At 38.3% G+C, this 15,065-nt stretch overlaps 1 protein-coding gene across 1 annotated transcript in view; it reads right to left on the reverse strand.

Moving 5' to 3' along the window:
- SLCO4C1 (solute carrier organic anion transporter family member 4C1) overlaps positions 1-14,602 on the reverse strand; it is a 74,205-nt gene extending 59,603 nt beyond the window's left edge. The window contains exons 1-2 of the mRNA XM_049871484.1: positions 14,223-14,602; positions 8,997-9,260 (exon numbers count right to left, since the gene is read on the reverse strand). Coding sequence (XP_049727441.1) covers positions 8,997-9,260; positions 14,223-14,586 — 628 coding nt within the window. The 5' untranslated portion in view covers positions 14,587-14,602. The remainder of the gene's footprint in view (positions 1-8,996; positions 9,261-14,222) is intronic.
- Between the last annotated feature and the right edge of the window lie 463 nt (positions 14,603-15,065).

Genomic DNA, 15,065 nt, shown 5'->3' on the forward strand with positions numbered 1-15,065 from the left:
CATTCCTCTTCATTTTATCATTTCCAGCATAGTAGAACACATGGTTGTCTGGTTCAAAATGACCAATACCAGCCATTGCAGCTCACTAGTGCCTATAATAGCCATCTTTATGTATTTCATTTCATTTTTGACAACTTCCAATTTTCCTAGGTTCATACTTCATACATTCCACATCTCAATTACCAATGGACATTTACAGCTGTTTCTTTTCATTTTGAGTCCTGCCATATCACCAAATGAAGGTCCCAAAAGCTTTGCTCCATCTATGTCATTAACATCGACTCCTTTAGTATTATTCAAATTATCTGCAATGACCAATAGCACTTCTCTAACCAGAAAATTAAAATGTATTAAAAAATACGACAAACAAGGGCTGATTAAATAAGTTACCTATAAAATGAAATAATTTAAAGGCATAAATATTTTGCGGCTGTACATGTTTTAATATTCAATATAGATTCCTAAGTTTAAAAAAAAAGGAGATTCAAAATTTAATTTCATTAAAGTATTATTATTTAAATATATGTGAGTGAATGTAATGTAATGATGTTTGAGTCTGTGTATGAATGTGTGTTAATGACTGTGATGTATCTGTGTGTAATTATGTGTGAATTCTTTATGAATGCATGTAAAAATGACCATATACGTTTAAAAGTCTGGATGTTAGTGGATAATCTAAATTGTGTTATTACAGAAATCTTTATTTCCTTCCTTATTCTATTTTTGACTGTTTTTCTATTTTTTGAATGTATTACAAAGTACATATTCTGTTTAAAATCAGAAAAAAAGGAAGCTATTAAAAAGAGGCAACAGAGTTATTTAAATAACAATTTTTTAATGTGTCATTTTGGGTGGATGCAATCTGAGCTACACCAAATAAATTTATTTTCTTATCTCATAAGAAAAATATAACCCTGAAAAGATATTTGATTAAAACCCCTTATTTTGAAAACATTTGGCCAGTATTTGGGGATACGACAAGATCATGCGTCACCTATAGAAAAATGTGCCATACTATAGGAGTTTTAGTTGTTTCATGTTATTTTGTAACTATCATTGTCAATTACTGAACACTTTTTTTTTGGGGGGAAAGGCAGTTTTTTTACACGAGTATGACTGTTACTTGATTATCATGAACATCATTATTATTCATTGCTACCATCCAATGAGCACTTACCACTGCCCAGGCATTGCCATATCAGTGCATATGTATAACCTCCAATGAAGTAGCTGTTATTATCACTGACATTTTATAGTTGAAGAAAGCTATCCAAGGTCTATCACAGAGTTCAAGCAAAACTTCAAACTCAGCTCTGCCTGACACTAATACCTCTGCTACTCACTTTCATTACATGTAATGCACTAATAGAATTAAAAGAGAAAATGTATATATTAAAATACACACTGGACAACTAATGTATTTTTAAGAAGAGTCACAAAAAAAAAAATAGAATTTCTTCATTTCTCTCTTGCCACAAACCACATTTTAACCATCCTTTCTGAGGAAGCTACAAAAAGCATTGCTTAATCATTACCTCCCATACGTTACATCCAGTTAGACACAACTATGTTTTTCGCCCATTTGCATGTCATATCAGAGAATTTCTTCTTATCTTATACACGAAGATAAATAGAGATTACTATGGAGCCCTGGTAGTGCAGTGGTTAAGAGCTTAGCAGCTAACCAAAAGGTCCACAGTCAGAATCCACCAGTCACTCCTCAGAAACCCTAAAGGGAAGCTCTACCCTGTCCTATAGAGTTGCTAGGAGTAGGAATCGACTCAGAGGCAGCGGGTTTTGTTTTTTTTTATTACTAATAATCCATAATTACTACTAATTATATAATATACCATACAATATATAATATTATTAGTAGTAATAATTACTAATAATCTATCCAAAATCAATCCTGACAATTGAACATTTTTAGCTTAGAAGCACTATAAGACACTATAGTGAGATCAACATTTTAGCAAGTAGTTAAGACAAAAACCAGAAGTACAATGTCAATACCAGAAGTATACTTTGCCACTCTTTCTGACCATGCTTCTCAATTTCAGCTTCCTTTTTAACACTGCAAGTTTTTCACATCCCAAATTTTAGCCATAAAGATAACTTTGGGCATATAATTTTTGCTTCTAATAACAGCATGCTTCTTCTCAATTTAGTAACCAAAAACGAGAAAATTATCCTTTAGCCCAAGTTAATGGAAAATGTAGACGTAGCATCCCAAACTGCCCTTACCGGCCATTACCTAGTCCTACTGCCTTCTGTGGACTAACAAATCGTGAGAATCCTTACAAGCCTCTGTAGAAGGGATTGATTCATTCATCCATTAATACATGAGACAACCTAACAAGTATTTTTCAAGCACCTAATATAGATCACATGCTGTTCTAAGGCTGGCCATAACGAAGTTTCTAAATTCTACCAGGGTTTCAAAAACACATACTTAGACAAAAGTCAGCATCGGGCAGATTTTTCCCTCAAGTATGTTCACTGAAACACTATTCTGAAGCAGGGAAGGTGAAGTGAGAGGTGGAAACAGTCCCTTGGTCAAAGTTCAGAGCTCTACTAATCTTGTTAAAGATTCGCAAAGTACACCCGCCTTTAAAGTGATGCAATAGAGACACCTCTTTAAATTTCCCTTTTTTCCCCTAACTCATTCAACCATGGGACACATTTTAACACATTCCTCTTAATACCTCAGGACACTGTGTTCTTCAGATCAGACATTGGGAAATGCTGGGATGTGTTTTTTCTCTTGCTGAAAGCCATGGATTTTCTAAGTCTCTGCCAATCAGGAAACTATAGTTTGTAGGCACCATTCCGTTTATGCTAACATCTCATTGATACATACTTTCCTACTTTTATTCTCTGAGAGTTTCCTCAGTTTCAGAAGTTTGGTCAGTTGAATTTCAACAAACCTGGTTACATTAAAGCACCTAGTATTGCACGACAGTTGTGAAACCCCTATTTTAAAAGAAGATGTAAAGCAATAATCCTGAAGTGAAAAGAAACTTACCTTCTGTGCCAACAGTCGAATGTTCTGTAAAATAATCAGAAACTAAACAGGACATGCATATCCCAAATTGGACTGATTATAATAACCTGGGTACTTGTTAAAAAAAAGATTCTTGAGTCCTACCCCAGACTTACTGAATCAGGATCCCCAGTGGGCATTAAATAAAGGTAGCGATCATGAGGGTGATTCATATTATCTAATCATGACAGTTTCAAAAATCCTGAAAATTTCATAACAGTTTCAAAAATCCTGACAATTTCATTAGGAGCATCCCATACTTAAAAAATGAAAAAGAAAAAGAAAGAAAGTGAAAGAAATTAAGCTTAACTTCGAGTCCCATTTCCTGATCATTTTCCTAGTTCAACATTTTTAAGTAAGGAGAACACAATAACCAAAGCCATTCAGTGTAGAATTCTCTCTAAAATACCAGTCTAAAAACATTAGACGTTTAGGTTGTTAGCAAACTACCTATCAATAAAGAAAAAGAGCTTGCTTGGATTTAGTAATTGCTTTTCTGCAGTTAAAAAACAACCAGCCATAAACCCTTGCCATCAAGTCAATTCTGACTCATAGCGGCCCTACAGGGCAGAGTAGAGCGGCCCCATAGGATCTCTAAGGCTGTAATCTTTATTGGAACCCCTGGTGGCACAGTAATTAAGAGCTTGGCTGCTACCCAAAAGATCAGCAGTTTGAATCCACCAACTCTTCCCCCTTGGAAACCCTATGGGGCAGTTCTACTCTGTTGACAAACATGTTGTTGACAGCAACATGTTTGGTTTTGGGCTCTGGAATCTCTACGAAAGAAGACTGCCACATCACTCTCCTGCGGAGCAGCTGGTGTATTTGAACCTCAGGCCTTCCAGTTAGCAGCTGAGCACTTAAACACTGTACCACCAGGGCTCCTTTTTCTGCAGTTATTAGACAGGCAATCATAACCTCCCTCAAGTCTCGAAGAGATGAGATTATTTTCTTAGTAACATTAAAATAACTCACCCAAAAGGAATGAAAAGTGCATAAATAAAAACAGAACTTTAAATGGTACAGATTTCTTTCATGAGTTTCAAAAATATTAAAAGTTATGTGAATATTTTATTATTAATCAGGTGGGTTATGTTAAAATATGAAATGAAATATGCTATATTATGTTAATGGAATGCTAATATATTGTTAAAATATGTTAAAAGTGACTGCCCAATATGATTTACTTGAAAAAGTCTTGTGACACTTGTTCTCTTGTCAGGCTAACACGTACTAAAATCAGCCCTTAGAAGAATTTATTCTCTTAAATTTAATACTTCCTCCTTCTGCCTCCAATAACAACAAACCAACACTTCCTTTTGAGAAAATTTAGCATTGTCATTCAAAGTCCGATAATCACTTTTAATCCTTGAAACCCCCAAAAAAACTTTGTCTCTATAAATCTTCTCTTTAAAAAAAAAAAAAAAAATTCTTCCAACCCTACTTAATTTTTTTACAGGACAATAGAAAATTCAAGCTGTTTTAAAACACACCTTTCTATCTTTTGATAACTCTTAACCTCCTTTTGTGTTATTCTCACACCTGTGGAAATTACATCTGCACCTCATATTTCACATCTGTTTCCTTCTGCTCACTGACTGTATTACTTTAATCTTCTCTTAAAGAGATTCTCTCATTCAAACTGAACATTGACTGGTTTCCCTCAAGCTCAAAACACAATAGCTACCAAAAAAAGCACATAAGAATATATGTTTATTCCCTCATTCAACAACAGAAACCAACAAAATCCCTGTCAAATTAAATGACATGTGTGATTTTAATTAATAAAATCATTTTGTTATGTTACATTACCTAAAAAGATTATACATTTACTTGCTTCAAATTTATTTACAGGAAGCTTTAAGCTCATTTGTTTTTCTTTCCCACTTAAATCTGCAGTTTTCTTCTACACAATCCTTAGAGTTAGAGAAATAATTTAGATTTTGGCGTAGATAAGCCCATGCTCACAAAAGTAAATTAATTTACTTGAGTGGACAGGTTATTATATTTTAAAGAAAGTGCAGACTATTACAACTGGCTGCTTGAAATTGGAAAATAAATGTTTTAAATTTCTAAAAGTATTGAGATGATTTGATACAGTTAATAACCTACTAAGTGTAAATAATAACCATAAAAACTTGAAAAACTTAACCAAAGCATAAGACTAGGATTGGTTTTGGCTGTTGCTAACTATCTATAAACACACTACGAAGGCACTTCGTCTCTTATCCTAAGGTTTTTCATCTTAAAAAGAGGGGATTTAGGACTTCCAGCATTCCTTTGCTTCTAAACGTCTGGGTTCATTTAGATATGTAGTGCAATTTCAGCCCTAAGTTCAGTACCTGTTTTATGCACACTTACCCACACACACCACAGTGACATTTCTGTTAAGAAAAACTTATGAAAGAAAGAACACAAAAATTCAAAATAGAGGCCAGGCATTTTCACACATTAGTGGGACAGTAACTGGTATATCCTTTTCTGGGAGTCAATGTGACGGTATCAAAAATTATACTGAGAAAACCCTTCAACCCAGTATTTGCTCTTCTGGGAATCAATCCTGAAGAACGTCTTGCATATTTACATAAGCATACATGCTTGAGGCTCTATGTTGCAACATTCAATGTATAATATGCATTTCATACTTAACAAATCCAAACCCAGTTTTTTATTTCTACTCTTAATTTTATTCTACCTATATTTTTATATTCTAATGAATGGCCCCACTGACTCAGGTCAAATATTAAGGAGTCATTAAACCCTGGTAGCATAGTGGTTAAGTGCTACGGCTCCTAACCAAAGGGTCGGAAGTTCCAATCCGCAAGGCGCTCCTTGGAAACTCTATGGGGCAGTTCTACTCTGTCCTATAGGGTCGCTACGAGTCGGAATCGACTCGACGGACCTGGGCTTTTTATTTTTCATTCCTCCTTCACAATCAATCCACTAGAAAGTCCTTTCTCTTTTTCCTCTAAAATACATTTAGAATTAGTCATTCGTCTACATCTCTACCACCACCACCCCAGCCCTAAACATCTTTACCTCTCACTATCGTTCATATAGGGTCGCTATGAGTCGGAATTGACTCGACCGTACTGGGTTTGGTTTTTGGTTTTTATCGTTCAAAGTAAGAAACCGCAAAGTGACTTCTTCCCATTTACTCTTGTTCCTAAGAACCACAGAAGCAAAAGTGATCATTTTAAAACATACATAAGATAATGACACTTCCCTGTTTAAAATCCCTCCATGACTTCCCATCGCACTTGAAATCTAAGTGCTTCCCTCTGATGTCTGCTAGCTTCCCCAAGTTCAACTCATGCCAGGCTCTCCTTAGCTTTGGCGATGCTGGCCAGAAATGACAATACCTAAAACTTACCAAGTTCTTTCCAGCTCCAAGGCCCTTGATCATGCTTCTTTCCACCCTGGAAAGCATCTTTCATGACTGGCTCCTCATGATCCTGTCATCACAAAAGCCTTCTCTGGCCCACATATTTACTCTTTTATACTATTACATCATACTGTTCATTTCCTTCATACACTCACTTCAATTTTCAATTATCTTTTTTTTAACTTTTTTTTTTTTTTTAATCTCTCCTCACTAGTACGTAAAATTGAGATGGCAGGAAACTGTTTTATTGTTGTTACCCCAGCACTGTGTATAGTCCATCAATAAATAATAGTAATGAGAAAGACAATTAAAAAAGGGCAAAAAAAAAAAAAGCCTGTTGCTGTTAAGTCGATGATTTCTTTCAGTTGCTGTGAATAAGATTTAGATCCCTGGGTGGTGCAAACAGTTAAGTGCTTGACTGCTAGCTGAAAGATTGATGGTTCGAACCCACCCAGGAGCTGCCTCGGAAGACAGGGCTGTTGATTTCCTTCTGAAAGGTCACAGCCTTGAAAACCCTACTCTGCACACATGGGTCGCAATGAGTCAGAATCGGCTTGACAACAACTACCAACAATAACGAGATATTGTTTATGGTATGAGTCCTGGAGTAACAATTTTATAGATCAGCCAGTTCCTATATCTAATCGACTTCAACTAAAATAATAAAAGGCATCAATTAGGCAGGCAACAAGAATTTGGTGAAAACCTGCATAACTAAGCAGTAATGTATTAGAGATTTATAATCTGGCTTCAGCAATCATCCTAGCTTTACCTCTCGTCACACACATACCTTAATTTGTGGTGATTTCTCTCAGGGAAGTATGAGTTACACAGATTGGCTATAACTCAAGGAGTATGTGGCAAAAGACGAACCATAGACGATTACTGAGGACATATCAGGCTTTTGTACTGGAGTAGGGAGGTTCTTTTGGTTTAGATTTTGAGCAATGTTTGCTTACTTCAAGAGCAAAAGTGTATCAGATCAATTGGAAGAGTGAAGGACTAGATGCAGCAAGGAGATTGCCACCTAAATACCAAAAACACGATAACAGCTGTTATCTTACAATCTTACAATCGGTATCATGTTTTCTTGTGTCAGACTAAAATATATAATTTTCCCTACTATTTAGTTTTCAAGGAGCCTTGGTGGTACAGTGGTTAAGTGCTCAGCTGCTCACCGAAAGGTTGGTGATTCAAACTCACCAGGTGCTCTGTGGGAGAAAGATGTGGCAGTCTGCTTCCATAAAAATTACAGCCTTGACACCCTGTGGGGCAGTTGCTATGAGTTAGAACCAACTGCTGGGAAATGGGTTTGCTTATTTCGTTTTCAAAGAGGTTAGATTACAATATATGCTGCAATATGTGCCTTGTTCCCAAAATTTCTCCCAGTGAAATTATGTGCAATTGGTGGTATCCAATATCGTCCTATCTTCGATGATGTACTAGATTCGACATAAGTGTTCTTTACACTGATACCATTCTTATCTCATTCATTCCAAACACTATTGCATTTTAAAATGCACCCTCTACTCATCTAACCGCTTGCATATTCTATTTTTTTTCCAAAATGAAGCCTGCTTACCTATTAAGTGTCCTTCTAAACCATAAAAAAATTTTTTTTTATACTGCATAATATATACTTTGTTATTTTTTTTTTCTATTTGTTGTCATTCTATAATTCAGAAATTGGGGTCAATTAATTTTAGCAGTAATTTTCAATATTAACATAAATATGATGATCTCATCTTTTTAAGAAATGACACTTACAGAGCAGCAGGACCCAATTCTCCTTTCTCTTCCTACTCTAAGCTGTTTCTTCATATAGCTAACATCTGAAAGTGTCTGAATTTGTAACCCTCTGGTTTTGTTCTACATTACTTCAACATTTGCTATGAATAGTTCTGGGAAGGACAATAAAAATGCTAAGATCTACTGTCATAAGTACACAACTCTTTGAAAATAAAGTAGGAATATAAATAATCACATTTCCTTTTTGAAATTTTGAATAATGCACTTCTTCATCTAACCAGAGCAGCACTTTGGGCAAATCACGAAGCTCTGTGTCTTTAAACTAAAAACTAAAAAAAAAAAAAAAAACTAGTGCCATCAAAAACTAGAGAGCCCAAAATGAGCTAGTTTCAGCTCTTAGGAAAAGCTTCACTCCTTCTATAAACTTCCCGACTCAGATATCAGCACCTCCAGGAGGCAATGCTATATGCACAGTAAATAAAATCACAAAGGGAAAAAACTAGATCTCAATACTCAATGAGGTCACAATACCTGCAAAGGAAAGGAGGTCACCTCTTTGGGAAGAGGATTGTATAATACGGAGAAGGAGAAGAAGATTAACAATGTGGAGAGCCACTGAAGGGATGAATACTGCACAGCCTGTCTCTGTAATCCCCTACCTTACACAGTTCACATCAGGAGCAAAGCAGTGAGCAGTGGAAGATACTTAAACCTTCTCTCCACTTACCTGTACCAATACATTGCAGTATAGACTTAATGACCTACTTTTGTACTACTTCTGTAGATTAAAACAAAACAAACAAAAGAACAGAAACTTACCTTCAAAAATGGACCCCAGTTGATAAGCACCACTAAAAAAGTGTGGCAAGGAAAATACAAGTGCTCCCAGTCCTATCATAAAAGATGCAAATGCAAGCCATCTTGGTTTGTGTCCTCTCTCACCCAAGAACGATATGAATACAGACAACACACAGAATGAGATATCATAGCTTGATGAAATCAGGCCCGTCAGGGAACTCTTCATTTCATAGCGCTTCTCAATAGTAGAAATGCTAATGTTTACTAGGCCATTGACTATAATACCTAAAAGAGAAAAAAGGAAATTTGTGTGCATTATTGCAACTTTATCATATAGATTGTGGTTATTAATACAATGTACTAAAGTTTGATTTTTCCATTTCTTTTGATACTTTTAAATGTACCAATTTAAAAAAACCTCAAAGTTGCAAAGTTATACAACTCCAACATACTTTCTTGAAAATCACAGTTCACTTTTAAATTGCACACTTGTGAATTTTCAGGGGCTGTTCAAAATCACCAGCAGCCTCACAGGAGAAAGATGTGGTAGTCGGCTTCCGTAAAGATTTACAGCCTTGGAAACCCTATGGGGTTGTTATGAATCGGAATTGCCTCGATGGCAGGGGTTTTTTTGGAGGGGAAACAAAATTAATACATGCTACACATTAAGCTGTAGTTAAGTGGGCCTAATTTGTTTTTCTTTAAATGACAAACACAAAATCAGACTGGAAAAGTTCCATGAAGCCAAGGTGCTAGGGAGTTTCAAATGTGGCAGGCTCCCACCAGCCTCACTTGGGAAAGTATAAGTACAGGCGACCCCACAGGTCATTAGAGCAATGCTTAGCTGCTTCCCAAACTACTTAGTCCTTAAACATATTTATTTATGAAAGAAATTACCTTGGCCTGGTCTTAACAAAGGTGAAACTGACTTGTCAAATCTCTTTCATTCTAACACTCTTATAGAAGTTAAAATTATCATTTAAAAGATTGTGGAACAAAAGTAAACATAAACTAAGAGTTTTATTTCAACAACTGGCATTCTAAATTGTATACAGTGTAAAAGCAAAAAAAAAAAAGAAAAGAAAAAACCTATTTCATCTACTCATTCAATTATTATAACTATATGGAGGAATAAAAGGATGAAAATCCAATTTTAACTGACAACAAAAATGTTCTGTCCAGATAAAGGTTAAATTTACAGGAATCTAAAGTTACCAAAAAATAAAAAGCATTTGATCAAATTATAAATTTTTAAGCTAGTTATCCCTTTTTAGATATCATGAATTTTTTTTCATTCATTAATTAATAGGAAGAGTATGCACTAGCCAACAATCTGTTGAAATTTTGCTTTATCAAGACTTGAACTGAAAATAAATTTCTAGAAAGGTGATATAACAGGCTTCATAAATCCTAATGTGATTTTTAGTTTTATGCCAGTTTAGTAAGTCTATTAAGAAGCTCCGGTGGCACAGTGGTTAAGTGCTTAGCTGCTAACCTATAGGTTAGCTTACTGTACGTTTGGTGGTTCCAACGCTCCAGCTGCTCCATGGGGGAAAGATACGGCAGCCTGCTTCCATAAAGATTACAGTCTTGGAAGCCCTATGGTGCAGTTCTACTCTGTACTATAGGGTTATAATGAGTCAAAATCGATTCAACAGGAATGGAGAGGATAAACCAAATTATAATTCCTGACGTTTTAAAATAAAGTATCTAAGGTATCTAGGAATGACACTTTTATAAGGAGATTAAATTATCTGAGAATAGGAAAATCTCTCTAACCAAAAGTCAGCTCCCCAACACACCTTCCATACTGACTAAAAGTCAGTCATCAGAAATCAATGCCTGTGTGGTAAAACTTTTTTTTTGGAAAAACTAAATTAATAAATTCCCCTGGAAGAAATAGCACATTAAGCCTGTTAACCACAAAGTGAATTTTATGCTCCCAAGATCCGAAAGCTCTGCTTAAAGACTAACTACCTCCATAATTACTCTAACATACTACATGCTATATCTCTACTGTAAATGCATGAAAACTGGAGGCACATTAGGAAATTAAGTACAAAGAGAAACCCTGTTTGTTCATTTGAGAAATGCTGAGTTAGATAAGTTAATTTGATGTATTTTTTCCCTCATTATAAAAACCCAACCCATTGCAGTCGAGTTGATTTCAACTCACAGTGATCCCATGTGTTACTGAGTAGAACTGCTCCACAGGGTTTTCCCGACTCTAATCTTTATGGAAGCAAATCACCAGGCCTTTCTTCTGCAGTGCTGCTGGTGGGTTTGAACTGGTGGTTAGCAATCGCAGACCATTTGTGACACCTAGTGACCGTTTGCCCCATTAAATTCCTATTAACATACCATGCAAATAGTCTTCCCAAGAAACGTATTTGAGATACCTGGCAACAATGTTTTCAGACATTTGAATTAAACATAAACATGAATGAATTTGTTATGTCACTTTCATCTATGATTATGTTTCTTAAATTGAGAAACTCTGAGTCGGAATTGACTTGATGGCAATGGGTTTTTGGGAATATGCAGCTTCAGACTAAACCTGATACATATTTCTACAGTGTCAATTATATTGGATAATAATTTTAAACAATGTTTTCATGTTAAATATAAAATGATATATTCTGGAGTAATACTGAATTTTCAAATAACTTAAGATAAGACACAGATAAGAAATTTTCCACTTCTTTGAACTACATATTCTTGACATTAATACATTTCACAATCACTGTTTTTGTCCAAGATGAAGACACCGATTAAAAGTGAGCTTTGGTGGGGACAAGTACAGTGGAAATAACTCGTTAGCACAAAACTACCTTTAGTAAAGGAATTGTGGTTGACGTGCAATCAACGAATATTTATTTAACACCTAACATGGTGGAAAGCAAAGGGCAATGGGTTCCTTGGAAGGGAGTAGCAGGGATAAGAATAGAAAGTGCGCCTTTAGATGCAGATTTTTTCTTAATCTAAAAAACAGCAACTTCCAATCCCTCCCCCCCAAAAATTTCCTAGGTTGCATCCTTTCCCATTAGTCTTCTATTGACTCATCTTTACAAAATATTTTGAGATTTTGATTCGAGAGACCAAAAATCTCTGTTGTTAGGTGCCAGTGAGTCAGATCCAACTCATAGCGACCCTATGTACCATAGAATGAAACACTGCCCGGTCCTGGGCCATCCTCACAATCGTTGCTATGTTTGAGCCTGTTGCTGCAGCTACTGTGTCAATCTATCACCTTGAGGGTCTTCCTCTTTTTTGACGACCCTCTAGTTTACCAAACATGATGTCCTTCTCCAGGAACTGGTTCCTTCTGATAACATGCCCAAAATACATAAAATGAAGTCACACTATCCTTGCTTCTAAGGAGCATTCTGGTTGCACTTCTTCCAAGACAGATTTGTTCATTCTTCTGGCAATCCATGATATATTCAATATTCTTCACCAGCACCATAATTCAAAGGTATCAATTTTTTTTTCTGTCTTCCTTATTCATTGTCCAGATTTCACATGCATATGAGGTGGTTGAAAGTACCATGACTTGGGTCAGGCACAGCTTAGTCCTCAAAGTGACATCTTTGTTTTTTAAAACTAAAAAGAGGTCTTCTTTGTCATTTGATTTCTTGACTGCTGCTTCCATGGGCACCGATTGTGGATCCAAGTAAAAAGAAATCCATGACAACTTCAATATTTTCTCCATTTATCACGATGTCGCTCATTGGTCCAGATGTGAGGATTTTTATTTTATATTGAGGTATAATCCACACTGAAAGCTGTAGACTTTGATCTTCATCAGTAAGTGCTTCAAATTCTCTTCACTTTCAGCAAGAAAGCATCTGCATGTCACAGGTTATTAATGAGTCTTCTTCCAATCCTGATGCCCCATTCTTCATATAGTCCAGTTTCTCGGATTATCTGCTCAGCACACAGACTAAGTAATCTTATACTCACCTTTCCTGATTTTAAACCACATGGTATCCCCTTGTTCTGTTCAAATAACTGCCTCTTGGCAGTTGGTTGGGCTGGGGTATATGCACAGGGTCCGCATGAGCACAATTAAGTGTTCTTAATTAGTCTCTACATACCATCAAACTAACCTTCAGCATGTTCTTCAAAATACTGCACTTCGTGCCTACCTCTCCTCAGTTTATCACCCTCCTGTTTCTTCCCAATTCTTTCACCCCCTGTATTAGAGGCACCACCTCAAGCAGCTTTTGCCTTCTCTATGCTTTCTTCCAAGTAGTCCTGGTGGCACAGTGGCTAAGCCCTCTGCTGCTAACTGAAAGGTGGACAGTTCAAACCCACCAGCTGCTCTGCAGGAGAGAGATGTGGCAGTCTGCTTCCATATAGATTTACAACCTTGGAAACCCTACGGGGCAGTTCTACTCTGTCCTATAGGGTCACTATCAGAGTCAGAATGGACTTGATGGCAACAGGTTTTTCAGGTTATGCTTTCTTCCACAGGGGTCATTCTCCCTCTACCAGAATATCACTCCTCTTCCAAACATTACTTAGATTACAACCTCCTCAGGGTATAAACCTGCGCTTAATCTGTCCCTCCCAAGAGAATGTAAAAGAGCTCCGTGAACAAAACAGATTACTGTCGAACTCCTTTGTGACTGAATGGCTAATAAAGCCTGAAACTTTGACAACGCCTGAAGCCTTTCTTAATTTACTAAATGGGTTCCACTTGTGCTCACATACCCCTCAAACTATCCACAAAACATTAATGCTTATTTCTAATCTATACTATATATGTAAAATACAGTTATCCTCTGAAGAATTGCCCAACTCTCTTTTGTAAAAGTATCAACTCTTTAGTGCCAGAAACGATTTCAAAATCCCTTTAGTATGGAATTCAGAAAAACGTAAGCTTTGTGATACGGAACGGATTTCCCCAGGGGATACGGTCGCCAAAGGCTGAGTCCTACTTTTCACGTTGTCTGGAGGAATCGAATCTGCTAACCTGAGGTCGAACAACAACAACAACAACAAAGCAGAAAAAGCTCGTATAGCAAGACTTAGATCTTGCAGTAAAAGAGAAGCCCAAACGCTCAAATGCGGAAAAGTGAACTTGGTTGGCTGAAGTGCTGTGAGCGTTTGCACGTTCCAAGCCCTGGCCCGCCTGCAGCGCCTGCGGACTCCGGTGGACTTCCCCGCACCTGCCCTCCGCCGTTTGCCCCTCACCAGCTCTCCGCTTGCCCAACGCCCTCTCCAGCGAGCGCTGGACTTTACCTTGCGTAAGGGCCAGAAGGCAGTAGTGAAGCAGGTAGCCCCGGGGCGTGTTGCACCGCTGGAGGCATTCGGGGTGGAAGTTCCCCCATCCGCAGGGCCCCTCCTCAAACTCCGACAGCGAAAGTGGCCTGGGTCGCTTTTGGGAGGCAGGTGGAGTTCCTGGAAGAGATGGAGGAGTATGTGGCTCTTGTGGCTCCGGTGGCTTCTGGGGCCCCTGAGGCTCCCGCAGCTGCGAATCCTCTTTCTGCGTGTCGGAGGGCAAGGCAGAGACCTCGATCTGAGAGGGCGATGCAGACAAACGGCGCGGGGTGTCGGGGCTGGAGGGGACGAAAGCCGGGTTCTCGATGCCTTTGGCGTCCCTCATGGTCAGGATGGGTTCTCTCGGCTCCAGTGCCTCGGAGCAGCAGAAAACCAGAACCGGCTTTAGCTCCTCCCATGTACAGGTGACAGCGCCCCCATGCGGAACCAATCCGACCCCTGCCGCCTCCCTTCTAAGGTTCTTGCCGCCGCCGCCGGGACCCGCCTCTGTGAGCGCACCGCCGCCCTGAGCGCCTTAGCGCCCGGCGCGCGGCCGCCCTGAGCGCCCAGCACAGGTACAGTTGGCGCTCCGCCGCGCATTACCTGTCGCCGCTGGGGCCAACCGGAATGCACAGCGTGGGCGTGTGGTCCGGCAGTGGCCAGCTGAGAGAGCAAAGCCCCGAGCCCGCCCTTGGCCGGCGCCCTAGCCCAACTGCCCAGGGACCCTATCCAATCGTTCAACCCCCGCCCCCACTACCCCCGCTCAGGGACTGGGAGCAAACAGGTTGTCGGAGTCTGGTGGCCGAAAGCTCCCCATGGGTGCTG

Source organism: Elephas maximus, chromosome 2, assembly GCF_024166365.1.
Source record: "Elephas maximus indicus isolate mEleMax1 chromosome 2, mEleMax1 primary haplotype, whole genome shotgun sequence".
Taxonomy (NCBI): Eukaryota; Metazoa; Chordata; class Mammalia; order Proboscidea; family Elephantidae; genus Elephas; species Elephas maximus.